This window comes from Salvelinus sp. IW2-2015, linkage group LG14 (assembly GCF_002910315.2).
Source record: "Salvelinus sp. IW2-2015 linkage group LG14, ASM291031v2, whole genome shotgun sequence".
NCBI lineage: Eukaryota > Metazoa > Chordata > Actinopteri > Salmoniformes > Salmonidae > Salvelinus > Salvelinus sp. IW2-2015.
In genome coordinates, this window is record NC_036854.1 from 32,797,863 (window position 1) to 32,825,475 (window position 27,613).

Below are 27,613 nucleotides of genomic sequence, written 5' to 3' on the forward strand. Positions count from 1 at the left end.
TCAACTGCATTAACTTTACAAAAATCATGTGATCAAAGATGACGTTTTGACTGCAGTCGCTATTCAAGTTCATCCTGCAGGGAACGCCTGCATTGCGTGAGACTKTWMTSWKKKKKWKWRWWWYYMGTMTTTWTWTMWSKCKCACYKYWYTGWSKKKAYASARYWSWSAAACAACCAATTTGCACGGTGTACAGTAGATATATATACAAATGTGATATGAGGTTCTCARTAATTGTACAATGTCCACACATGGTTTCAGATTGTTAGTATGTGTGATATAGAATGGCAACACTCATGTTTCCTTTAGGGAGTGGATGAAATGTACACAATTGTTACCTGATGGAAAATGGGGGATGGTCATGTTTTTACATTTCAATCAGGGGGAGGGTCATGTAATCCGTTACTCCCCGACCATAAATTACATGTAATCTGTTACATGTAAGGGATTACAAAAAAATGAACTAATCTGTTACGTTACCAGCAAAACTATTGTAATCAGATTACAGATACTTTTGAAGAACTAGATTACTTCGAGGATTACTTTTAAATTCAGAAAGCATGTTTGAGGAAAAAAATCTTTGACACTTGTTTTCTCAATGACATTGAGAAAGTTAGAGCCCCACCTGTTTTGAGACCCACATTTTTTGCAAAAACATATAAATATATATTTGGGGGGGGCTTGCCTGTTCTGCATATATTTTGGCATTAATACGTGTCACATATCGGAAATGTTTGCGAACAATGTAAAAAAGTATATAATTGAGTTAATAACGCCGCATACAAAAATGTTCTCTTTTTTTTGTTTTCTTGAGTAAGGAAGTTCCGAAATGCAGGTGTTTCAGCCTAGCTCAGTGTTTTCTGTGGTGGTGGGGCGGGCCAGCAGAAAATAGGAGCATTGCGCCGTGATTGGCTCAGTGTTCTGTCACTCATGGGGACCTTACGCAATTGCCAAGCTTAAGTGCTTAGAAAGGGTAGACATCCAACATTTCAGCCCTTTGGGTCCTGCCAAAGAGTTATATTACAAGTGCCCTTCCAAGAAGGCTCAGGGTCATTGGCCACAGAAATTATGTAAAATCACATATGTACAGTAGCTTTGATTGGACTGATGTCCATGTCAACATCTTACTTTCACAATCTTAGCTAGCAGTCATCATCATGAATCAAGTCTACTGGCAAATCCTTTTTAATCCTTGTCATATGAAGAGAAATAATGAAGAAAAAATATAGATAAAATGTATCAGTGCTCATCGGCCATTGGACATAAACATTACACAACAATTTGGAGATCGTAAATTCAACAATGAGTCGTTTGTAAGGATAGGTGACAGTGGCTAACTGCAAGCATTGCAACTGGGAAGTCGGAAATAAACAGCTCAAAACATTTTGAATGGTCATTCAACTCGGATTTGTAAATCCGGCATCTTTCTCTTTGATGACAAAATTTGCCCACGAAGGACCGCGGCGCCACTTTCCTGTTCAAGCACATCACAACAACGTGAGGCCAAAAATGCTGCTACATAAATTATGTAGGATGCCAGGGAGATATGTATCCTGTAGCTAAGAAAGTAATACTAAGTGTATGTTGTGTAGTAAACTGTTAGTAGCCCATGTGCCTCACCCTAATAATTTGGTCGGTGTATGCTTGTTTACTAACTTTTGTTGTACAGCTTTGACAGTGCTACTGATAGTAGTGGTGGCGCTTGGCTTGCACGTGCAAATTCAGCACACACAACATTCTGTAATAGAATTGTGTTATTTGAGGTGTAAATTTAAAAGCTTATTTAACGTGTCAAATAGTGTTATATGATGTGTATCTTTTTTGACAAACACCCAAAGGTATTTCAATGTGCCTCACCCTAATAATTTGGTCTATTTTAACCTCTTAATTTTTCCTACTGTTCTAACTTGGTGGTGCACATGTAGCCTATAACCTGTTTAAGATAAATGTAATAATTGAATATGGTAAGAGCTTTCATTGTCTGCTTATATGCCCCCTTTAGTTATCCTACGGTTCTGACTTGTTGTACAGGGAGTACACTGTAAGAACGGCCCATGTTCTGAATTCTGTCTCAGTACATTTCAAAAGTGCTGAACAAATAGTTATATTGACTACGTCAGTCCTAGCTCGCTCATTAATGTCTTAATAGAAATTACGGATGGACTCTTATCCGCTTGTCGTCCCCTTATGCCATAGTTTGTACAAATCTCAATTGTCAGTAGAAACCACATTTCTTTAAGCAAATCAGCCATATCAGCTATGTTTTTTTTAAAGGCAGTAAATGAGGCAGAATGAACTGTTTCACTGCCAGACAAGGCTCCACTGATAGCCAGGTGTAGCAGTGGTAAGGTGTTGGGACAGCTTTAACAGTTTGTGGATACCGTTTGTCAAGGTTATAGTGCAATTAATGTATTGTTTAGTGTCGTGGCTTTGCTGGCAAGCATCCCACCTATTTTTTTGCTAAAATCGCCACTGCATAGCGCATTGATGTGAATCACATTGCTGCTCTCTCATTTAGCTATTTGTGCCTTATGGATTGTGGTTGTTGTGGATGGCTGTTCACAAATCGAAATGTGTGGATCCCAGCCTATGGAATAAAAGTGAGGCTTTTATTGCTCAATATAATTCATGCTGATAAAAAAAAAACATGCCTAATGGACACGCTCAAACTCACACACTATTGATTTACTTAAAGGGGCGATCTGTAGTTGCTACATCAATTTTTGGACTTGTAAATTATATATATATACAGTTGAAGTCGGAAGTTTACATACACTGAGGTTGGAGTCATTAAAACTCGTTTTTCAACCACTCCACAAATTTTTTGTTAACAACCTACAGCTTTGGCAAGTCGGTTAGGACATCTACTTTGTGCATGACACAAGTAATTTTTCCAACAATTGTTTACAGACAGATTATTTCACTTATAACTCATTGTATCGCAATTCCAAGTGAGTCAGAAGTTTACATACAATAAGTTGACAAGCTTTTAAACAGCTTGTAAAATTCCAGAAAATTATGTCATGGCTTTAGAAGCTTCTGATAGGCTAATTGATCATTTGAGTCAATTGGAGGTGTACCGTGTGGATTTCAAGGCCTACCTTCAAACACAGTGCCTCTTTGCTTGACATCATGGGAAAATCAAATAAATCAGCCAAGACTATTGTATCGCAATTCCAGTGAGTCAGAAGTTTACATACAATAAGTTGACTAAGCTTTTAAACAGCTTGTAAAATCCAGAAAATTATGTCATGGCTTTAGAAGCTTCTGATAGGCTAATTGATCATTTGAGTCAATTGGAGGTGTACCTGTGGATGTATTTCAAGGCCTACCTTCAAACACAAGTGCCTCTTTGCTTGACATCATGGGAAAATCTAATAAAATCAGCCAAGACTATTGTATCGCAATTCCAGTGAGTCAGAAGTTTACATACAATAAGTTGACTAAGCTTTTAAACAGCTTGTAAAATTCCAGAAAATTATGTCATGGCTTTAGAAGCTTCTGATAGGCTAATTGATCATTTGAGTCAATTGGAGGTGTACCTGTGGATGTATTTCAAGGCCTACCTTCAAACACATTGCCTCTTTGCTTGACATCATGGGAAAATCTAAATAAATCAGCCAAGACCTCAGAAAAAAAATTGTAGACCTCCACAAGTCTCGTTCATCCTTGGGAGCAGTTTCCAAATGACTGAAGGTACCACGTTCATCTGTACAAACAATAGTATGCAAGTATAAACACAATGGGACCACGCAGCCGTCATACCACTCAGGAAGGAGACGCGTTCTGTCTCCTAGAGATGAACGTACTTTTGTGCGAAAAGTGCAAATCAATCCCAGAACAACAGCAAAGGACCTTGTGAAGATGCTGGAGGAAAAAGGTACAAAACTAACTATATCCACAGTTAAACGAGTCCTATATTGACACGACCTGAAAGGGCGCTCAGCAAGGAAGAAGCCACTGCTCCAAAACCACCATAAAAAATCCAGATTACGGTTTGCAACTGCACATGGGGAAAAATATCATACTTTTTGGAGAAATGTTCTCTGGTCTGATTTTWAAAAATTGAGCTGTTTGGCCATAATGACCATCGTTATGTTTGGAGGAAAAAGGGGGACGCTTGCAAGCCGAAGAACACCATCCCAACCGTGAAGCACGGGGGTTGCAGCATCATGTTGTGGGGGTGCTTTGCTGCAGGAGGGACTGGTGCACTTCAGAAAATAGATGGCATTATGTGGCAGGAAAATTATGTGGATATATTGAAGCAACATCTCAAGACATCAGTCAGGAAGTTAAAGCTTGGTTGCAAATGGGTCTTCCAAGTGGACAATGACCCCAAGCATACTTCCAAAGTTGTGGAACAATGGCTTAAGGACAACAAAGTCAAGGTATTGGAGTGGCCATCACAAAGCCCTGACCTTAATCCTATAGAAAATCTGTGGGCAGAACTGAAAAAGTGTGTGCGAGGAAGGAGGTCTACAAACCTGACTCAGTTACACCAGCTCTGTCAGGAGAAATGGGCCAAAATTCACCCAACTTTTTGTGGGAAGCTTGTGAAAGGCTACCCGAAATGTTTGACTCAAGTTAAACAATTTAAAGGCAGTGCTACCAAATACTAATTGAGTGTATGTAAACTTCTGACCCACTAGGAATGTGATGAAAGAAATAAAAGCTGAAATAAATAATTCTCTCTACTATTATTCTGACATTTCACATTTTAAAAATAAAGTGGTGATCCTAACTGACCTAAGACAGGGAATTTTTATAATGATTAAAGTCAGGAATTGTGAAAAACTGAGTTTAAATGTATTTGGATAATGTGTATGTAAACTTCTGACTTCAACTGTATATATATCCATTGCTCTGTCTATTAATCTGAGAGTGGTTACATTTCTCCAGGCCCATCCCTCAGCTTTTAACCAAAACAGAGTCGGGGCGTCCGTTTTGTTATTGTTTCATCTGTGGATTTGCCCTTTAAACAGCTGCATATTATCAAGATATGAAAGTGTCACCAACAAAAAGTTAAACAATAAGCCTATAGCAAATGCAGCATACGACATTCATTTTTCACACGACAAAAGTACTTTTCAGTAGTGCTGAAAGCATGCCATTCCATGAGCGCAGCATATATTTTTAAACTCAAATCAATGAGCCCAATCTGTCCTCCATGACAAGAAAATTCTAAACAACACAGTAGGGCTGGCTAATAAGTCCTTCGTTTTTGGAGTTATGCTCAGGTAAAACAATTTGGCTAATCTATACGACCATATCTACAAGTCCTATTCTTGAAGATCAAGGGGTATAACATTTATTGGAATGACTGTAATTCTGATAGACTTTGGTTTTTAATATAAAGATATAATTTGATTGTATTATTATATGTAGTAGAAAGCGATGGGTTAGAAGAAGCCATCTTAAAATGTAACATCCATATATGGCCAGCTATGTAAACTTTAACATAGATTTATCCTGCAATAGATGTCGTTCAGTTGGTAACATAAATGTTGGTATTTTTTTAATGCTTCTTAAGGGGAAAGTAATCTAAAAGTATTTTAGATTTTTATTTAACTAAGCAAGTCAGTTCAGAACAAATTCTTATTTACAATGACGGCCAAACCCTAACCCGGACGAAGCTGGGCCAATTGTGCGCCGCCCTATGGGACTCCCAATCACGGCCGATTGTGATTCAGCCTGGGATCGAACCAGGGTCTGTAGTGACACCTCTAGCACTGAGATGCAGTGCCTTAGACCACTGCACCACTCTGGAGCCCTGAATGTAATCAGATTACGTTACTGAGTTTGGGTAATCCAAAAGTTACGTAACTGTAACGGATTACATTTAGAAAGAAACCGACCCAACCCTGTTGTTAATCAATTAAATGTCATATTGCTCAGTGTTTAAGAATTAGTTGCATATTATATCTCTGTGTGCCCGATGCTGCACCTCATCCCCGATTCTCTGCTGAGCGCGCAATATCAAGTGCTCAATTAAATGATCCATAGCCTATATATAGGCCTAGACTATACAAAGAGTATGCTCGGAGAAGCACAGGCCAAAGTTATATATTTTTAAAGTACTTCCTTCCCAAGTTTTTGCGCTGCTGGGATGGTGTATATAAAACTAGGTTACACCGCATTACACACGCCAATGGATAGGCTATCACAATCACGAGCCCTTCCCTGCTCTTGCTGATGTGAACCCTTTAGTGCTGCCTAACCAATGGCTGTGCTGTGTATGGTGGCACTTCAGGAGGCAATAAAAGGCTTCTTCCAAAAATATTTTATTTGTCCAAAAAATGCTATATCTGTGTCAGACGGAGAGCGTGAAGATGAGGAGGACTGGAGATAAGCTTGCTACTGCTGTAATTGATTTGAATAAAAACAGTGTTTCGTTGACCATAATGAAGCTATTTATCAGAGTTATTGACCTCACAATAAGCCATATTCTAGTAATTGACATAACTTACATTACTATCTTAATTTTTAATTTGACTTTAGGCTACTAACATCAAGAGGGCTTTGTGTTGGAGCCAATTTCTTCCTATTCAAGAAATAAGAGGTCGGCCAACCTGTTTGACAGACAAAATTATAGTCTGAAATCTATAGATTTTGTCAGCCAATTCCTTCAGTCACCATGCACTCCTTAAATATCTTGGTGTCAGTGATGTTAAGTTTAAGTGGTATCTTGGTGTTGGTGTGTTAAGTTAAAACCAGGACTCGAATTGAGGGGGTGTGTGAAGGTATTGTGGCTTTTGTTAAAGAAAATGGTTACACTATATATACAAAAGTATGTGGACAACCCTAAAAATGTGTGGATTCGGCTGTTTCAGCAACATCTGTTGCTGACAGGTGAATAAAATTGAGTACACCGCCATAAAATCTCCATAGCCAAATATTGGCAGTAGAATGGCCTTACTGAAGAGCTCAGTGACTTTCAACATGGCACTGTCATAGGATGCCACCTTTCCAACAAGTAACTTCTTCAAATGTATGCCCAGCTAGAGCTGCCCCAGTCAACTGTAAGTGATGTTATTATGAAGTGGAAATGGCTCAGCCGCGAAGTGGTAGGACACACAAGCTCACAGAATGGGACCGCCGAGTGCTGAAGTGGGTAGCGTGTAAATATCATCTGTCCTCAGTTGCAACACTCACGACCGAGTTCCAAACTACCTCTGGAATCAAGCTCTCCGTTTGTCAGGAGCTTCATGAAATGGGTTTCCATGGCCGAGCAGCCGCGCACAAGCCTAAGATCACCATGCGCAATGCCAAGCGCCGTCGCCCATGCACAACGATATATGGTGTAAAGCTCGCCGCCATTGGACTCTGGAGCAGTGGAAACGCATTCTCTGAAGTGGTGAATCACGTTTCAACATCTGTCAGTCTGGCAGGCAAATCTGGGTTTGGCAGATGCCAGGAGAACGCTACCTGCCCGAATGCATACTGCCAACTGTAAAGCTTGGTGGAGGATGAAAAATTGTCTGGGGCTGTTTTTCATGGTTCGGGCTAGGCCCCTTAGTTCCAGTGAAGGGAAATCTTAATGCTACAGCATACAATGACATTCTAGACGATTCTGTGATTCCAACTTTGTGGCAACAGTTTGGGAAAAGCCCTTTCCTGTTTCAGCATGACAATGCCCCCATGCACAACGAGGTCCATACAGAAATGGTGTGTCGAGATCGGTGTGAAATAACTGGACTGGCCTGCACAGAGCCCTGACCTCAACCCCATCGAACACCTTTGGGATGAATTGGAACTCCAACTGTGAGCCAGGCCTAATCACCCAACATCAGTGGCCGACCTCACTAATGCTCTTGTGGTTGAATGGAAGCAAGTTCCTGCAGCAATGTTCCAACATCTAGTGGAACACCTTCCCAGAAGAGTGGAGTCTGTTGTAGCAGCAAAGGGGGAACCATCTTCATATTAATGCCCATGATTTTGGAATGAGTATATGATCCCTTATTAATGTTAAATCCACTTCAATCAGTGTAGATGAAGGGGAGGAGACCGTTTAGACATGGGTTGTGTATGTGTGCCATTCAGAGGGTGAATGGGCAAGACAAAACATTGAAGTGCCTTTGAACGGCATATGGTAGTAGGTTCCATGTGTAGTTTTGAGTGTGTCAAGAACTGCAACGCTGCTGGGGTTTTCACGCTTAACAGTTTCCTGTGTGTATCAAGAATGGTCCACCAGCCAAAGGACTTCCAACCAATTTGACACAACTGTGGGAAGCATTCGGGTCAACATGGGCCAGCATCCCTGTGGAACACTTTCTGAGGGCAAAAGGGGGTGCAACTCAATATTAGGAAGTTCCTAATATTTTGTACACTTAGTGTATAACAATGCTTTTGTCCGCAATTCCTTATGCTAGAAACAAGCTGTAAAATGTCGGGGAAAGACGTGACTCTGTTGCATATAGAATATATTTGGTTTGTCTCTATGACATGCAGAGGCTGCGTTACAACCTATAGTCAAGGAGATAAATGTGATTCTGTCACTATTAATTGACAATCAATATTTCAGCAGGCTATTAAACAKCATACTAACTCTAAATCAGTCAGGATCAAGCCACGTAGCCTACCAAGGCACAAAAATGAATTATTTAGGCTATATTATAATTATTTCAAGGCTATAGACTACCATTTATTAAATAAATTGTGAAGCATTTGTTACACGCTAGAGCCCTCAAACTCAACTCTGGACCTCGAAGCCGTTCCACTGCATTTTTTCATTGTTCCCCTCTAACCAGGGACTGATTTAGACCTGGGACACCAGGTGCTTGCAATTAAATATCAGGTAGAACAGAAAACCAGCAGGCCCCGGACTTCGTAAAGTAAGAGTTGAATACCCCTGCGCTAGAGCCTGGCAGCAGTGCTCAGCATTTCAGCAACATTCCTATACATTTCGCATTTAGGATCATGTGATGAGATATGCATTCTAATTTAGCCTCGAAGATACTCTTACATTCCCATGCCCTAATCACAGTCAACACAAATCTATTTTGTAACAACAATATCATGGAATAAAATAATACATTTGAAAATTATATATAATGCTTTTTCTTCAATTCATTGATGATCAGATACTTCAGTTGTAACTGGTTCTGTTGTGCTCAATTTTTACAGTTGACAACTTTAGCACGGTCCCAAACTTAGACTATCCTATTTTTTTAACAATTGCTTGTATAGAAATCAAAACATCTCTGGTGCTGCTCATTAGTTGTCATGCTCTGTTGTGGTATTATAACAGATTCTGCTAGTTATGTAAAATGATGTAGAATTGCATGAAATGCGTTTATAAAAGGCATTTTTTTTCTCAAACCGCAAATAAGATGATAGATTAATGCAGTGATTTTATTATAATAAAGATTTTTCATCCCTATCTGTCACGTTCCTGACCTGTTTTCCCTTGTTTTTGTGTTTATTTAGTATGGTCAGGTCGTGAGTTGGGTGGGTTGTCGATGTGTGATTTTTATGTTGGGATTTTGTGTGTTCGGCCTGGTATGATTCTCAATCAGAGGCAGCTGTCAATCGTTGTCCCTGATTGAGAATCATACTTAGGCAGCCGGGATTTCACGTGTGTTTTGGTGGGTGTTTGTTCTTGTATCAGTGTTTCGCCACACGGGACTGTCACGGTAGTTATTTTGTATCGCATATTGTTTTGTTATATATTAAATCACTATGGAAACTAACCACTCTGCGTATTGGTCTGATCCTTCTCGCCCCCGAAAATGACTATCGTTACACTATCATTGTCCGCGTGGTCTGCGAAACCACAACCTTCTAGCTACTTTACCATGTAATGCTTACATTACGAAGATCCGTTTCTAAAACGGCAGACAGTAGGCCTATCTAAGGCTCTGATCTGTCCTAGGAGTGAGGGTAAACAGTATGCATGTTCTCTGCTATCCACTTTATGTTTTAGTTAATATTTTGGGTATAGGGGAGGGTCACAAATTATTTTTCGAGTGTTAAGGGAGGGTAAAATATATATATGTTACTGAAGGGAGGGCCATCCATTTTCATTTCAGAGAGGTCCAATTTTCTCTAGGTATGCCTCATTATAAATAATGTACAATGATTTATTGTCGACATTTAAAAAGTTTGCATTGAAAATAGATGCGACAATTGCCTGCAAGGGTGCATTTCCATTTAACTGTCTTGTGTTGATAAATACTGGTGGACATAATGAAGTCACACAAATGTGTCCATTACCATTTAGGCAAATTAATGTTTCATATCTGAGGTAGCCCGCGAAAGCCAGCATGGATAGAACGCAGTAATTGACTAATATACAGTGCATTCGGATTAAATAAAATGTTTTCCTCATCAATCTACACACAATACCCCATAATGACAAAGTGAAAACAGGTTTTAGACATTTTTGCACATGAATAAAAACCAGAAATACCTTATTTACACAAGTATTCATACCCTTTGATATGAGACTCGAACTTGAGCTCAGGTGCATCCTGTTTCCATTGATCATCCTTGAGATGTTTCTACAACTTGATTGGAGTCCACCTGTGGTAAAAGGCACACACCTGTCTATATAAGGTCACACGGTTGACAGTGCAAGTCAGAGCCATAACCAAGCCATTAGGTCGAAGGAATTGTCCATAGAGCTCCAAGACAGGATTGTGTAGAGGCACAGATCTGGGGAATGGTACCAAAAAAATACTGCGTGATTGAAGGTCCCCAAGAATACAGTGGACTCCATTTTCCTTAAAAGGAAGAAGTTCAGAACTACCAAGACTCTTCCTACAGCTGGCTGCCTGGCCAAACTGAGCAATCGGGGGAGAAGGACCTTTCTCAGGGAGGTGACCAAGAACCCGATGGTCAATCTGACAGTGCTCTAGAGTTCCTCTGTGGAGATGGGAGAACCTTCAAGAAGGACAACCATCTCTGCAGCACTCCACCAATCAGGCCTTTATGGTAGAGTGGCCAGATGGAAGCCACTCCTCTGTAAAAGGCACATGACGGCCCGCTTGGAGTTTGCCAAGTGGCACCTAAAGAATTCTCAGCCCATGAGAAACTAGATTCTCTGGACTGATGAAACCAAGATTGAACTCTTTGGCCTGAATGCCATGCGTCACATCTTGAGGAAACCTGGCACCATCCCTACAGTGAAGCATGGTGGTGGCAGCATCATGTTGTGGGGATGTTTTTTAGCAGCAAGGACTGGGAGATTAGTCAGGATCGAGGGAAAGATGAATGGAGCAAAGTACAGAGATTCTTGATGAAAACCTGCTCCAGAAAACTCAGGACCTCAGACTGGGGCGAAGGTTCATCTTCCAACAGTACAACGACCCTAAGCACACTGCCAAGACAACGCAGGAGTTGCTTCGGGACAAGTCTCTAAATGTCCACGAGTGGCCCAGCCAGAGCCCGGACTTGAACCCAATCTAACATCTCTGGAGAGACCTGAAAATAGCTGTGCAGCGACGCTCCCCATCCAACCTGACAGAGCTTGAGAGGATCTGCAGAGAAGAATGGGAGAAACTCCCCAAATACAGGTGTGCCAAGCTTGTAGTGTCATACCCAAGAAGACTCGAGGCAGTAATCGCTGCAAAAGGTGATTCAACAAAGTCCTGAGTAAAGGGTCTGAATAGTTATTTAAATGTCATATTTCCATTTTTTTTAATACATTTTCAAAAATGCCTGTTTTGCTTTGTCATTATGGGGTATTGTATGAGGCGAAAAAACTATTTAATACATTTTAGAATAAGGCTGTAACTTAAATTTCCACAGGCAGTGCCATGGTGAAACTTGCATTCCTGTAGATTTGAAATAATTGGATGGTGAAACTTAATAGCCAACCAGAAAAGCAATTCAGGCATTCTTGAAAGTCAGGATAATCCTTGTCCTGCAAAGAAACATTATTTTTATAGAAATGTTTTCTATTTTACAAGCAGTAGGCATTTTGAATTAAATGTGGAGTGGAGCTTATAGTTACATATTCGGCAATCATAATTTATCTAAAAAACACAGTCTCCATCATCATTTGTTGCAATAAAGAAATAAAATAAATCTACCTGTCGAACTCATAAAAATGTTGTCTGTCTTTAGAAAATGTCTCCTATATGTCGTTTCCATTACACAAGTCGCAATGTTTTTTTTTGCGAAATTGCTTTTGTAGAATAAACCTGTGTCAATGGAAACCTGCCTAATGCCATGTTGATCTGAGCCTTGCTTTTGGAAAACCACTCCCCGACGATCGTCTACAGTCAGTTGCTTTAGCCTTACTACTCAAACGATCCCACTATCTGGGTGCTGCTTGTGGCAACATCATCTAGCTGAGTCTACCTTTCAATTTTAAAGTCTATCTTAAAAAACCTCTTAAGGATCGGAACCTTTTTTTAATATTCGCCTAAAATGACGTACCCAAATCTAACTGCCTGTAGCTCAGGCCCTGAAGCAAGGATATGCATATTCTTGATACCATTTGAAAGGAAACACTTGTGGAAATGTGAAGAATGTAGGAAAATACACTGCTCAAAAAATAAAGGGAACACTTAAACAACACAATGTAACTCCAAGTCAATCACACTTCTGTGAAATCAAACTGTCCACTTAGGAAGCAACACTGATTGACAATACATTTCACATGCTTGTTGTGCAAATGGAATAGACAACAGGTGGAATTAATAGGCATTAGCAAGACACCCCCAATAAAGGAGTGGTTCTGCAGGTGGTGACCAGAGACCACTTCTCAGTTCCTATGCTTCCTGGCTGATGTTTTGGTCATTTTTTGAATGCTGGCGGTGCTTTCACTCTAGTGGTAGCATGAGACGGAGTCTACAACCCACACAAGTGGCTCAGGTAGTGCAGCTCATCCAGGATGGCACATCAATGCGAGCTGTGGCAAGAGGTTTGCTGTGTCTGTCAGCGTAGTGTCCAGAGCATGGAGGCGCTACCAGGAGACAGGCCAGTACATCAGGAGACGTGGAGGAGGCCGTAGGAGGGCAACAACCCAGCAGCAGGACCGCTACCTCCGCCTTTGTGCAAGGAGGAGCAGGTGGAGCACTGCCAGAGCCCTGCAAAATGACCTCCCGCATGCCACAAATGTGCATGTGTCTGCTCAAACGGTCAGAAACAGACTCCATGAGGGTGGTATGAGGGCCCGACGTCCACAGGTGGGGGTTGTGCTTTCAGCCCAACACCGTGCAGGACGTTTGGCATTTGCCAGAGAACACCAAGATTGGCAAATTCGCCACTGGCGCCCGTGCTCTTCACAGATGAAAGCAGGTTCACACTGAGCACATGTGACAGACGTGACAGAGTCTGGAGACGCCGTGGAGAACGTTCTGCTGCCTGCAACATCCTCTAGCATGACCGGTTTGGCGGTGGGTCAGTCATGGTGTGGGGTGGGTGGCATTTCTTTTGTGGGGCCGCACAGCCCTCCATGTGCTCGCCAGAGGTAGCCTGACTGCCATTAGTTACCGAGATGAGATCCTCAGACCCCTTGTGAGACTATATGCTGGTGCGGTTGGCCCTGGGTTCCTCCTAATGCAAGACAATGCTAGACCTCATGTGGCTGAAGTGTGTCAGCAGTTCCTGCAAGAGGAAGGCATTGATGCTATGGACTGGCCGCCCGTTCCCCAGACCTGAATCCAATTGAGCACATCTGGGAAATCATGTCTCGCTCCATCCACCGACGCCACGTTGCACCACAGACTGTCCAGGAGTTGGCGGATGCTTTAGTCCAGGTCTGGGAGGAGATCCCTCAGGAGACCATCCGCCACCTCATCAGGAGCATGCCCAGGCGTTGTAGGAGGTCATACAGGCACGTGGAGGCCACACACACTACTGAGCTCATTTTGACTTGTTTTAAGGACATTACCTCAAAGTTGGATCAGCCTATAGTGTGGTTTTCCACTTTAATTTTGAGTGTGACTCCAAATCCAGTCCTCCATGGGTTGATAAATTTGATTTCCATTGATCATTTTTGTGTGATTTTGTTGTAAGCACATTCAACTATGTAAAGAAAAAAGTATTTAATAAGAATATTTCATTCATTCAGATCTAGGATGTGTTATTTTAGTGTTCCCTTTATTTTTTTGAGCAGTGTATAACACATTAGATCTGGTAAAAGATAATACAAAGAAAGACATTTTTTTTTCTTCTTGTACCATCATCTTTGAAATGCAAGAGAAAGGCCATAATGTATTATTCCAACCCAGGTGCAATTTAGATTTTGGCCACTAGATGGCAGCAGTGTATGCGCAAAGTTTTAGACTGATCCGATGAACCATTGCATCTCTGTTAAAATGTTTGTATCAAGACTGCCCAAATGTGCCTAATTTGTTTATTAAAAACTTTTCAAGTTCAAAACTGTGCACTCTCCTCAAACAATAGCATGGTATTCTTTCACTGTAATAGCTACTGTTAATTGGACAGTGCAGTTAGATTAACAGGAATATAAGCTTTCTGCCAATATCAGATATGTCTATGTTCTGGAAAATGTTCTTGTTACTTACAACCTCATGCTAATAATTCATCATTGGTTTTAGTTTCAGTTCTAGTTTACTATAATAACCTTGAGGGGAACAATGAAAAAAAGCAGTGGAACTGGCTTTGAGGTTCAGAATTGAATTTGAGGGCTATAGAACACATGAGATGTGGTTTGTAAAATGAAAATATTGAATGTTTTGTGCATACTGTAGACACTACTACCACAGATAGAACAATGAGACAGATATTTCTGTTCATTGAAAATATTTCACTGGATGTATAAATGTGAAGCATCCGCTTGGCGTTTCCAAAGCCAAGTGTCTGGCAGTGGGAAGAGGTGTCATACTTGAGTAAAAGTAAAGATACCTTAATATAAAATGACTCAAGTAAAAGTAACCCAGTAAAATACTACTTGAGTAAAAGTCTAAAAGTATAAGATTTAAATGTACTTAAGTACAGTGGTGTACTCAATTGTCATTCTTGAGTAAAAGTACAAAGTAAAAGTAAACGCTATACATCAAATTCCTTATATTTAGCAAACCAGATGGCACAATTTCCTTTTTTATAACTTTTTTGACAGCTAGTGGCAACTCCAACATTTAGACATAATTTACAAAGGAAGCATTTATGTTTAGTGAGTCTCTTGATAAGTGTGTGAATTTGATATTTTTCCTGCACTGCTAAGCATTCAAATTGTAACTAGTGTCAGGGAAAATGTATGGAGTAAAAAGTCCATCATTTTCTTTAGGATTGTAGTGAAGTAAAAGCAGAGAAAAATATAAATAGTAAAGTACAGACACCCCAAAAAACTACTTAAGTGGTACTTTAAACTATTTTTTACTTAAGTACGTTACATGGCTGGCAGTGGGAGAAGATGCAATGAGATGGATTTTGGCCGATTTTCTGCTTATTTTCTATTATCGATGAAACAATTGATCTCACTACAGTTCTGTTCCCAAAACTAAAATATGAACAGAGTGGACAAAATTGTATAGACTTTACCCTTTGCTAAAGTTTTTTAAAAAGTGCATTGTTTAGGAGTGCAAAGGCGAATTTAGTTCATGCACACGCGCATTTCACAGTTAAATAAAGGTTAAATAAATAAAAAATGCACACGCGCACTTTAAACTAGGCGTGCCCTAACGGAAATATGCGCCAATAGGATCTCGCTAGCTCGTGCTTGGCTCTAACCAACTCCTTGCTAGTTATGCCCACTATGACTCATTCGTTCCCATTTGAAACGACGGGTTTTGGTCAATCTTGGTTTAGTTATAAAAATCTTTGCTATTACTGTATGAGCAAACTGAACTAACTGAACGAGGCCGATTCGTCTCCCGTGCCATCTACCAATGAGCGTATGAGAGGGGCGGGACTTAGTAAACTGGATAACCCTAGCGAAGAGGAGGGCTCCTTCTCAATAATCTAAAGTGGCTCCCTCTCCTTGTCGACCTCCCTACATGATTACAAGTCAGTAAACTCAGCGTAGCTGTAAAGTATGTACAAGAGGATGAACAAGAATTAGATTTTACTGTCATGGGTAAGATGTCAATTGAATACTCAGCAAAGAGCTAGGGAGAATAATTGCTTACTCCTCGCGTCCTCTCTCCTTCCCAAAACCCATTAGATGAGAGCCACTTCTCCTTCAATGAGTTTTGAGAAGGAAGCTAACGCAATGAGTAAGCAATTATTCTCCCTAGCTCTTTGCTATCAGTGCATATAGAGAAAAGGTGATGAGAGGAAGCGACTTTAGACTCTTGAGACTATATCCGACCATAACAAGGTTTCCATGCCATGACCAGAATAAAAATAAAGCAGATATTTACTTTATACACAGTTTTCTACAATATAAAACACATCCACCGTTTAGTACATTGCTTTGTGATTTGTATATAACGGTTTTGCTACCAATATTTACTCATATCTACTGAAATTGTACATGACACATTTGCTCATGGATTATTAAATATGGTATTACCATGATGAGTCGTAATTGTAAATAGTTGCACATACATGTGGCACCAGGTAATAGAGTAAACACTTCGCATCTACATCTTTGCTAGGCATTTGTATCGTCGATAACCAAGAGAACAAAGGAAACTTCTCCACATGTCCCCCATTCCAGGGCCCCGTTGTAGCGCGGCCTATCATTGGCCAGCTCCCTGATACAATCCGACCCATCGCAATGCACCGTAGTGAGAATCTTGAATATCGGCCGCGGTGATTGGCCCATATGTTTGGCGCTCGTTGAAGCTGCAGTGGCCCGAGTGGGCGGCGAATGTGAGTGAAAGAGACGGAGAGAGACGTTTGAATAGTTGCTGAGGCGGAAATATAGAAATTGAGAAACTGTTCAGTAAAACAGTATATTTTACAAGACGTTAATTCCGCATCAAACTATCCGTGTTATTTCCATTGGGAAGTACATACCAGAAAGAAGCGTAGCGAGCCGGTGTTGTTCGCTAGCTAACTAGAGGACGCGCGAGGTGAATTGACTCCCCCTTTCTCTCGCTGCTAACGAGCTAGCCAACAAAACATAGTAACGTTAGTAATCCAATCCCGATCAACGAAAGATTCTCGCTTGGTGCGTGTCGGATAGATCCCGAGTCACTTCATTGAATGAGGACTGACCCCCCTCTGCAGGTAGGAAATGCTGTCAAAATATACAATGATTTCCTCTGAAAAAAATAAATAATAGCCACATATGTAACGTTAGCTAGCTATCTCTGTCTTGGTCGCTAGTTAGCTTGCTAGCTAACCGGTTAGCTAGGTATGGAAGGTTCATGTTAGAGTTGACACATTTATTCCCTTGTTTGATCTGGCTGTTATCTTTGTAAATTATGTCAATAAGTTAGCCAGCCAATTAATGTGGCAAGATGACAGTTGTGTAACGTTACTTCACTTTGCAAATTAACTGGAGTGTTTGTCTGCGGTGGAGGCGCGGAAGGGTTTAACTTTCTTCACTTCAAATCGTACCAGGTTTACACGTTGATTCCCAACATTGAACTTTATTGAACTGTGTAGCGGTGTCATTCATCTTTTTAGCATTAGTTAGCTAGCTAAATCGAATTATTTGGCAGGATGGTTTGAAATTGACATTTAGCTAGCTAACATCTGAATTGGGAAATGTGCATGATACTAGCTAGCTAGTGTTCGCTACAATTCTATCAAAAAAATTGTCACATTTGACATGACAGCAATCGATTTGGCGACAGCAATAAAATCAAAGCGGAGTGATCAGAATTAGGTTCTAATGTGTGTCACTCGAGGCAGTTGAGAGCGAAAGGTGAAAGCCTTCCCTACTCTGATATACTTGTTGTTCTTCACATTTCCAATAGGGGCGCTATTCAGCCACTTGCCACTACATACCAGTAAAATGGCACTAGTCTAGTACAGAATAGAACTCGCCAGCTTGTAGTCCTAAAAACCGGAAATGATTTACCTCTGGTTCGTTTAGACATTTCTATGGGGAAGGAATAGGGTTTTTGAATAAACGCCGATAATAAGGTCTGACGTTAACACAGGCTTATGAGATCTTATACGTTTTGTTCTATAATGGTAATATCAATCAGTTAACATTACCTTTATGAAGTCTTTATTTGCGTTATATTTTTTAAAGTATTACATAAATGCTTCAAAAATCACAAAGTGATGTTAGATGATGAAGATTGTCTCATAGAACAAAACGTATAAGATCTCCTAACCTGTGTTTACCACAGACACAGGCCTTATTTTGGGCTTTTATCCAAAAACCGTGTGAAAAAAAWAAAAAAAAKRTTMMTRKAKSYAKCKWMGYYGYYMTWYMMSCRWKKAAAAAAGACGCCATTACTATTGCTCTCTATTACCTTTTAATTATAAGATTGTTAATTGTCCCCTCCATCTTTGAGTATTGAGCCCTTCAATCTAACATATGAACATGTTTGTTCATATGATTTGACAAATAATTTTCTGTGATGTGTAATTCTACAGTAAGTCATACTCCTTTCCTCTATGCGTGGCGAAGCCCTAAACATGAGCATCCAGTGTGGTGACTGGTGTAATAAGGTAACAGATTTTCATGGCAGCACCGGATACTGTATTTCCTCAAGGGAGGGGATCCATTGGGTTAGACCCACCCAGGCAGGACAGATGCACAATATCAGTGCAGATTAAGAAAAGGATACATTCTAGTCATGCATCCTCTAGACAGCTATAGGCAGTGGTCTTTCTAGCAGTATGTGATCAGTACGTTGTTTTGGACAATCACAGACAATGCAATGTATTTATTATGTTTAGTCTGCAGGGTTTTTCTGGGTAAAAATGGTAGTGGGGGTGGGGCCATGGGCTTGGCCAATGGTGCAGTCACTGACCTAAAATGTTAGAGGCCCTCCTGTTGGCCGCAGTGACTAATGTAGCTGTTTTAAAGATCATGTCCTGCAATTCTACACATTTTGCCATGAGGCTAAGAGAAAAAGGTGCCGTTTTAAAGCTAATTTCGTGCCGTGGGGCTGAGATAACATGTTGCCGTTTTAAAGTTGATTTCCTTCAATTCTACACATTTCACCATGGCTTATGCTATCTGAGTGACTCAAACATTATAACAAATCAATGGGTGCCCCATGCCATGACAAAAATACTCCTGAATGCATAATTTTGGGAATTTGACTGGCTAGTGTTTATTTTGGTGATTGTTAGTTCTAAGATTATTTTATAAAAAAGATACAGGTCCATTATCTTTTCTACGTACTTTATATCTGGTTTTAGTCATTTTAATTTTACACTGAAAAAATGTTCCATCCCCCAAATTATAAAATAAATATATAATTGTACTGTTTGGACATAGGAGGCTGGAAAAAACACTATGCAGGAAACAAACCTGAGTGTGTAATGTACAGTGTCTATTTTGTATACAGCAGTACTGTGTTGGTAAGACAATTTCCCCTTGGGGACATTAAAGTTCATCCTATTCTAGACAGCAGTCACGTAGCAGACGCACAACTCTAATTTGATTTCTGTTGCCAATGACTTGGAACTAGGGCCCTCTCCAGCATCCGTTTCTCCAGGCCTTATTGAGCAGAGAGACGCGGATGTTATTATGGAGACTTCAATACTGTGTTTAGTTGGAACTGAGCATGTGTAATGGAAGCCAGCAAAGACTGATTTGTGATTTATGTTTTACCCAAAGTAAATGGACAATGAATTTGAAACATGCAACCAGAAATTAGTTTGGGGGTGTTTCCCCTTATTTGCATGACTATGAACTGGCCTGGCATGACTGTCTCAGTGCAGCTGTAGAAAGGGAGTAGAGGTGGGAATAGAAACTGAAACAGCCGTTGACTCTGAAGAGACTGTGCGTGCGCCCTTATCAACATGTTCAATGACCAGCTATGGGGTCCAAAGCTCAGTTGTGTGTTTTCATGTCAACTCTTTGCCTTTACTCTTGTACTGTTCATGGTTCTAAAGCTGTGTGTGTTCCAGGTTGACCATGGTGCTGACAGGGAAGCGGTCTGAGAAGGGACCAGTGTGTTGGAGGAGAAGGGTGAAGTCTGAGTACATGAGGCTACGCCAACTCAAACGTTTCAGACGGGCTGATGAGGTCAAGGTACCTATATGCAAACAAACATTATATATATATCTCTCACACACACACACACACACACACACACACACACACACACAGGTTTCTGACAGTGTCTCTCCCCCCCAGAGTATGTTTAACTCTAACCGTCAGAGGATCTTGGAGCGGACAGACATCCTGAACGCTGAGTGGAAGACAAGAAGGATCCAGCCCGTTCACATCATGACATCTGTTAGCTCATTACGAGGGACCAGAGAGGTCAGCGCATGTTTCACACACAACACACACCTATCCAGAGATATTGAAATCTACGTTACCAGTTTACTGTTTTTCACCATTTAGGACTTTTTACACTTCTCTTTCCAGTGAAGGCTTATCTGAGTCCTCTAGTGTGTGTGGTCTTGTCTCCTACAGTGTACGGTGGACAGTGGTTTCTCTGAGTTCTCCAAACAGGTGATACCTCTGAAGACGCTCAACGCTGTAGCCTCTGTCCCTGTCATGTACTCCTGGTCCCCGCTACAGCAGAACTTCATGGTAAACACGCACACACACACACACTGCTACAGCAGAACTCCATGGTAAACACACACACTGCTACAGCAGAACTCCATGGTAAACACACACACACACACTGCTACAGCAGAACTCCATGGTAAACACACACACACACTGCTACAGCAGAACTTCATGGTAAACACGCACACACACACTGCTACAGCAAAACTTCATGGTAAGCCTCCACGCCATCAACAGGCTGCTCTCACCACCATTGCAGAACTTCATGGTAAACACGCACACTCACACCTACGCTCACACCTGCTACAGCAGAACTTCATGGTAAACACGCACCACACACACTGCTACAGCAGACTTTGTGGTAAACACACACACCACACACTGCTACAGCAGAACTTTGTGGTAAACACACACACACACACACACTGCTACAGCAGAACTTTGTGGTAAACACACACACACACACACTGCTACAGCAGAACTTTGTGGTAAACACACACACACACACACTGCTACAGCAGAACTTTGTGGTAAACACACACACACACACACACTGCTACAGCAGAACTTTGTGGTAAACACACACACACACACTGCTACAGCAGAACTTTGTGGTAAACCACACACACACACACTGCTACAGCAGAACTTTGTGGTAAACACACACACACACACTGCTACAGCAGAACTTTGTGGTAAACACACACACACACACACTGCTACAGCAGAACTTCATGGTAAACACGCACACACACACTGCTACAGCAGAACTTCATGGTAAACACGCCCATGCGCAATACTAAGCTTGTTCTGACACGTGCACTAGAAACGCAGTTATCCAACCCGATGCCGTAGTCTAGTTCTGACTTGATGATAATGACGTCATAGACTATAATGGAGTTGTCCTGACACACCTGGTCTGCCTTGTAGGTAGAAGACGAAACGGTTCTCCACAACATCCCCTACATGGGAGACGAGATTCTGGACCAAGACGGAACCTTCATAGAAGAACTCATCAAGAACTACGATGGCAAAGTTCACGGAGACCGGGGTAAGACATGCACGTGCGTGCGCACACACACAAATAATTGATATTATCAAATCTTGTGTTTTTGGATGTGTGGTGTGTATTCATGTTTAATGACTGTGTGTGTTTCCAGAGTGCGGCTTCATCAATGATGAGATCTTTGTGGAGCTGGTGGGTGCCCTGACCCAGTACAGTGACAACGATGATGAGGATGATGATGAAGAAGAGCAGGAGTTTAAGCTTGAGAAGGTGGAGCTCTGTGAGGCGAAGGACCACCTGGCCGAGGACCCCCGAAAGGAACCCCTGATCAACACTGACAGTAAGACAGACGGCCACTTCCATCATCCAACCGAGAATAGATATGGGCCCTATCCCAAAACCATTCCCTTAAACCTTTATCGCACAGATCTCTCCCCTAGTTCCCTTCCCTAGGTCCTTGTCCTTTCAGATCTTTATCTCTACTTACGCTCTCCTGTGTGGGCTGACGCGGTGACTGTTGGTAGAAATTGTGTGTGTAACCCCTTTGTCCTCTGCTTGCAGGCCAAGGCAGTAGTGACAGCTCTAAGAAGTTTCCGTCTGATAAGATCTTTGAAGCCATCTCCTCAATGTTCCCTGATAAGGGCTCAACAGAGGAACTTCGAGAAAAGTAACTACCCCTCTCTTTGTGTGTGTTTCATATAAAGTGTGTGTGTATTAGGGCTGTGATGATGGAGTTTGGAGTAACAATTAATTGTCATGCAAATGGACACGGTTATTGTATTTAATTTTATTTCTGAGCTTGTACTGTACATAATGCATATTTGCAAATGAGGTTTGTCATACCTAATGAATACAACACAGCTTTGATGGCACCCTGRCTCTCAAACTAATGTTTGGAGCTTTTGGAAATGAACCTTCTCTCAACTGTGCCGTTCTGGTCGTAAAACCATTACCAACTTTACCCTCTTGATGTAAAAAAGAAAAACTGCTATTGGGTAAACTATATCTATTGAATACTATATCTACTATATCTGTTGAATTTCCCCTATTACTAAAATGAATCTATGAAAATTATTATGACGATCATTCTTTTAGCTCAGTTATTGTCCATAATTGTTGGTTACACGATAATACGATTATTGTGCCAGCCCGTGTGTGTCAGTAGTGCATATTCCTGTCCTGCCTCAGATCTAATGGTGTGTGTGTGTGTGTGTGTGAGTGATCAGGTACAAGGAGCTGACAGAGCCCCAGTTGCCCGGTGCGTTGCCTCCAGAGTGTACTCCTAACATGGACGGTCCCAACGCTCGCTCCGTTCAGAGGGAACAGAGTCTACACTCCTTCCACACACTCTTCTGCCGACGCTGCTTCAAATACGACTGCTTCCTGCACCGTGAGTGTACGGACACAGACACACCCACTCTCTCACCACATTTGGACTGTTCTGCACCAACACTCTGACTTCACTATGACCACTCATCTTTCTCGTCTTTGTATCTCTCTCTCCAGCCTTCCATGCGACGCCTAACACCTATAAGCGTAAAAACATGGAGAATCTGTTGGACAGTAAACCCTGTGGTGACGAGTGCTACATGTACCTGGTGCAGGCAAGTACACTCAGACACACACTCAGACACACACTCAGACACCTTCAGTTCTGACTGTTGTTCTATGGTGGTTGTCTAGGATGGATTGGTGAGGGAGTATCCTGACGGCATGGCAACCGAGAGGTCCAAGACCCCTTCCAAACGCCCAGTGAGCCGTCGCCGGGGACGACCCAGCGGCAACAGCCGGCCCAGTACACCAACCGTCTCCACGGATACCAAAGACACGGACAGCGAGCGAGAGGGGAAAGACGACGATAACGACGATGATGATGATGATGATGACAAGAAGGACGAGACCACCAGCAGTTCAGGTACATACACACGTGTGCCAGCCAAACACCATACCCAGTCGTATGCACACACCCACACACTAACCATTGCCTTTTGTGTAATCCAGAGGGTAACTCACGGTGCCAGACTCCAGTGAAGTTGAAGCTGACGTGTGACCCTCAGGTTGTTGATTGGAGCGGAGCCGAGGCTTCACTCTTTAGGGTTCTCATCGGAACCTACTACGACAACTACTGCGCTATAGCACGGCTCATAGGAACCAAGACCTGCAGACAGGTCTGTTTTTATCACCACAGCACCTATGCATTTCTCTAGCTTTCTCTCCCATGACTTCCTCTTTACTTGGCAGGTTTTATGGAAAGACCTTTTGTATATTGTCTGGTAATGGGTGTGTCTCTAGGTATATGAGTTCAGAGTGAAGGAGTCTAGTATCATCGCTCGCGCTCCGGCCGAGGACGAAGACACGCCCCCTCGCAAGAAGAAGAGGAAACACAGGTACGCCACGCCCAAATATAGACAGACTACTTCAGGGTGCAGTAATGGGCTGACTGCAGGACATAGTCAGAAGCTCTGGTTGTCAACTTCCATGGAAAAGACTACTCACAATCTCCTTTTTTAGGTTGTGGGCCACTCACTGCAGGAAGATCCAACTGAAGAAAGGTGACGATTGTCTCTAGAACTCTCCTGACATTACAGCCTCACTCAATCTTAGAATGTGATTGAATGTGTTCTTTTGATCATTGTGGTTCATTTATCAGTTTTTATCTTTGTTGTGTGACAGCGCTGACCTGTGCTTGACCCCTCCCCCTGTAGATGGTTCATCCAACCACGTGTATAACTACCAGCCATGTGACCACCCCCGCCAGCCCTGTGACTCCTCCTGTCCCTGTGTCACTGCTCAGAACTTCTGTGAGAAGTTCTGCCAGTGCAGCTCAGAGTGTGAGGAAATGTTTTAATACTTTATTTTGATCCATAATTACATTGCAAACCAGTCCACACTCACGAACTGTCTCTCTCTCTCTGTGTGTAGGTCAGAACCGTTTCCCGGGCTGCAGGTGTAAGGCCCAGTGTAACACTAAACAGTGTCCGTGTTACCTGGCGGTCAGAGAGTGTGACCCTGACCTGTGTCTGACCTGCGGAGCCGCTGAACACTGGGACAGCAAGAACGTCTCCTGTAAAAACTGCTCCATACAGAGGGGAGCCAAGAAGGTAACACACACATACACACACACACACTTGATATCAGTAGCTCACTCTTGTGATTTTCCCCCCCTCTCAGCACCTGCTCCTAGCTCCGTCTGACGTAGCAGGCTGGGGCATCTTCATCAAAGAGCCAGTTCAGAAGAATGAGTTCATCTCTGAGTACTGTGGGGAGGTGAGGCTCGGCCCTGTGTCTGTCAGGGTGATGGTTTTGTTTGACTTGTGTGTAATGTACAAGCCTGTGGAAAATAATTGTTTTGTTCTCCCGTGTTGATTGTGTTTTTCCCTCCCCTCCTTGTAGATAATATCCCAAGATGAGGCGGATCGCAGAGGGAAGGTCTACGACAAATACATGTGTAGCTTCCTCTTCAACCTCAACAACGGTAACACACACGCATACAAAAGTATTGAAATACTGTTTTTGATAAACTAAGTGGGAGGGAAAGCTAATTCTTTCTCTCTCCCCACCCCAGACTTTGTAGTGGATGCTACTAGGAAAGGAAACAAGATTCGTTTCGCCAACCATTCCGTTCATCCCAACTGCTATGCAAAAGGTCAGACAATGCCATAATCCCTTTCATTAGTTAATTTTGGGTGACTGTTTCCAGAGAGGATCAGACTAGGTGTGCTACGGTACTGTTTAAACCACCAGATGTATAGTATGTCAGCTGATCCAGCCAGTCTGTTGTGTATAACCTAATACACCGGCAGATGGGACCAACAGACGTTACACTCTGATGTAGAGTTTCACTGATAAGACCTCTGTTGTGCTAACAGTCTTTCTCCTATCTCTGCAGTGATGATGGTGAATGGGGACCACAGGATAGGGATCTTCGCTAAGAGAACCATCCAGACTGGAGAAGAGCTCTTCTTTGACTACCGGTCAGTATATACGGGTTACTAACCAGCCTGTCTGCAGCCATTTCAATCTGAATACCCCGTGAGGAGGGTGTCTAAAACTTGTTCCTTGTTTGGTCTCATTGACACACTTATACGTACGCATACTCACACACTTTGTGGTTGATTTGACGTCTGTAGCTAATTTGTCTTATCTCTCTCAGGTACAGTCAAGCTGATGCTCTGAAGTACGTCGGCATCGAGCGGGAATCAGAGATGCCATGATCCCCTCTTCTACCTCTAGATCAAAGGCCTTACACACGCACGCACACTCTTCTCTTCAGGAAATGCAAACGGCTCATTGTCGGAATCCTGGGATGCTTCAAGAATTCTGGGAAGTTTTGACCTTTTTTTCCCACTTTGAATAGTTTTTCTACCAACAAATCTTCCTGTTCAGAGTTATGTAGGACTCATTGCTATGGTCACTAGAACAGTCTTTCCTTAATTTACAGCTAACAAACACATAAACAGGTCTTAATAAATCCACTGCGGGGATCTCTTTAGCTCTGTTATGCTTTTTATACTTGATCCAAATTCATGTACACAGTGACTCAACCATAACAAGTGGTTGTTGAACATTTTACTCAGTCCCTGACCACCAGCTAGACTAAATGCAGGTTAAAAACCTCTGTGACTGACTTTTTCCCCTTCCCCTAGCCAGTGTCCAAACCTTAGTCTCAGACCCCACAGACGCACTCTTGAATGCCGGAACATTGTTTTGAGACTATAGCCTGATATCTGAGGTGACAGTGTACAATGCATGTTGACCAGCAGCACTACCTGTTTTTTTTCTTTCTTTGACTTCTGGTTTATTCCTAAAACTATATTCTGTCTTTCATTTCTTCAAGTTTTGAACATTTGTTGACCATTGACCACCTGAGGCATGCTTTGATACAATCTCTATTCTAGATGGTGCTAACTAAGACGGTGTGATGTTTTCTCACAATTTAAAACTTGATGTTTTGTAAATGCCCCCAGGTATCCACTTCTGCTGTGCCTTGAATCTCGTCGTTAGAACACTGAATAGTCACTTGATTAGAGCCCTTAAGTGTTGATTTATTGATAGATGTATCCTCAATCTGGTTAATGCATGATGACGAAAGCTTCCATGTTTGTAGTCCCGGGAAGACCTCACTGCTACTATAATCTAGTGATGCCTGGTGCTTGTGAATACTGCAGACTTGAACCAATACAACCAGCCTTGAATAATGTTAAGTAATGTTCACGTCTTCACCTGCAGTGGGACGAACTGCTCCGATTTATCTCCTGTTTTTACAACTGTAACTTTGTCAACTTTTAGCAGCAACTGAGAGGGCTCTGTAGAGACCTACAGACAGATCTAGATGACTGACGGTTGTGTTTAGATGGAAGTCAGGAGCCTATCTTCTTTGTTTTAAGTAGTTTGTTGCTCATGTTAGTACAGGGGTGGGGAACTCTGGTTCTTGGGAGATCCATTGATTCAATGTCACAGCTTACACCAGGTCTAAATCGGTCTGACTGGATAACCAGCAGATACAGCAGCTCCCGAGGACTAGTATCTCACCCATCTGTTAGGATGTATACTTCCTGAGTTGTAGAGCCAGCTGGCGTCCAGTGGGATTGGACATTACAGAATGTTCATAGAACAGCGGTGCTTCTGTCATATGGAATAGGGAAACTGCTCTATACAAATTATATATTGAATGTTGTGTAACGTTTCCTCCAGTTGTCTAGCCGGGACCACTACTGTCTGATTTCCAAGGTGCTGATTTTTACTGTCTTTACAGGGAGTATTGTTCAAAGTGATCCAGAATAAAATAAGAGGAAAATGGTGTCCAATTGGMTTTTTTTAACCACTAACAACCAAAGCCTTCTCAGGTGCATTTTAAAACCACTTCAGTAATGAGTAATTTTGCAGAGTCGTGTTAAACAATAAGCCACAAGGGGGTGTGGTATATTGCTAAGGGCAGTTAAGCACGACACAGCCCTTAGCCGTGTTATATTGGCCATATACCACAAACTCCCGACATGCCTCATTACTATTATAAACTGGTTACCAACGTAATTAGAGTAAAAATAAATGTATTGTCTACCCGTGGTATACTGCTGCCAGCCAATCAGCA

At 42.0% G+C, this 27,613-nt stretch overlaps 1 protein-coding gene across 3 annotated transcripts; it reads left to right on the forward strand.

Moving 5' to 3' along the window:
- Nucleotides 1-15,823: 15,823 nt before the first annotated feature.
- On the forward strand, nt 15,824-27,324 carry ezh2 (enhancer of zeste 2 polycomb repressive complex 2 subunit). 3 transcript variants are annotated; one of them, XM_023999988.2, is made up of 20 exons: nt 15,824-15,986; nt 19,901-20,024; nt 20,130-20,258; nt 20,415-20,534; nt 21,447-21,567; nt 21,677-21,862; nt 22,084-22,189; nt 22,749-22,918; nt 23,029-23,126; nt 23,206-23,437; nt 23,524-23,690; nt 23,815-23,909; nt 24,034-24,074; nt 24,228-24,353; nt 24,445-24,623; nt 24,694-24,789; nt 24,916-24,997; nt 25,088-25,168; nt 25,412-25,496; nt 25,676-27,324. In XM_023999988.2, the coding sequence occupies exons 2-20, from the start codon at nt 19,908-19,910 to the stop codon at nt 25,734-25,736; spliced, it is 2,292 nt and encodes a 763-aa protein (XP_023855756.1). In that variant the 5' UTR covers nt 15,824-15,986; nt 19,901-19,907; the 3' UTR covers nt 25,737-27,324. The 3 variants fall into 3 exon arrangements, with proteins under 3 accessions (XP_023855756.1, XP_023855755.1, XP_023855757.1); XM_023999987.1 differs by lacking the exon at nt 15,824-15,986 and adding an exon at nt 16,694-17,086; XM_023999989.1 differs by lacking the exon at nt 15,824-15,986 and adding an exon at nt 16,694-17,086 and having other exon boundaries at nt 22,749-22,912.
- Nucleotides 27,325-27,613: the final 289 nt, after the last annotated feature.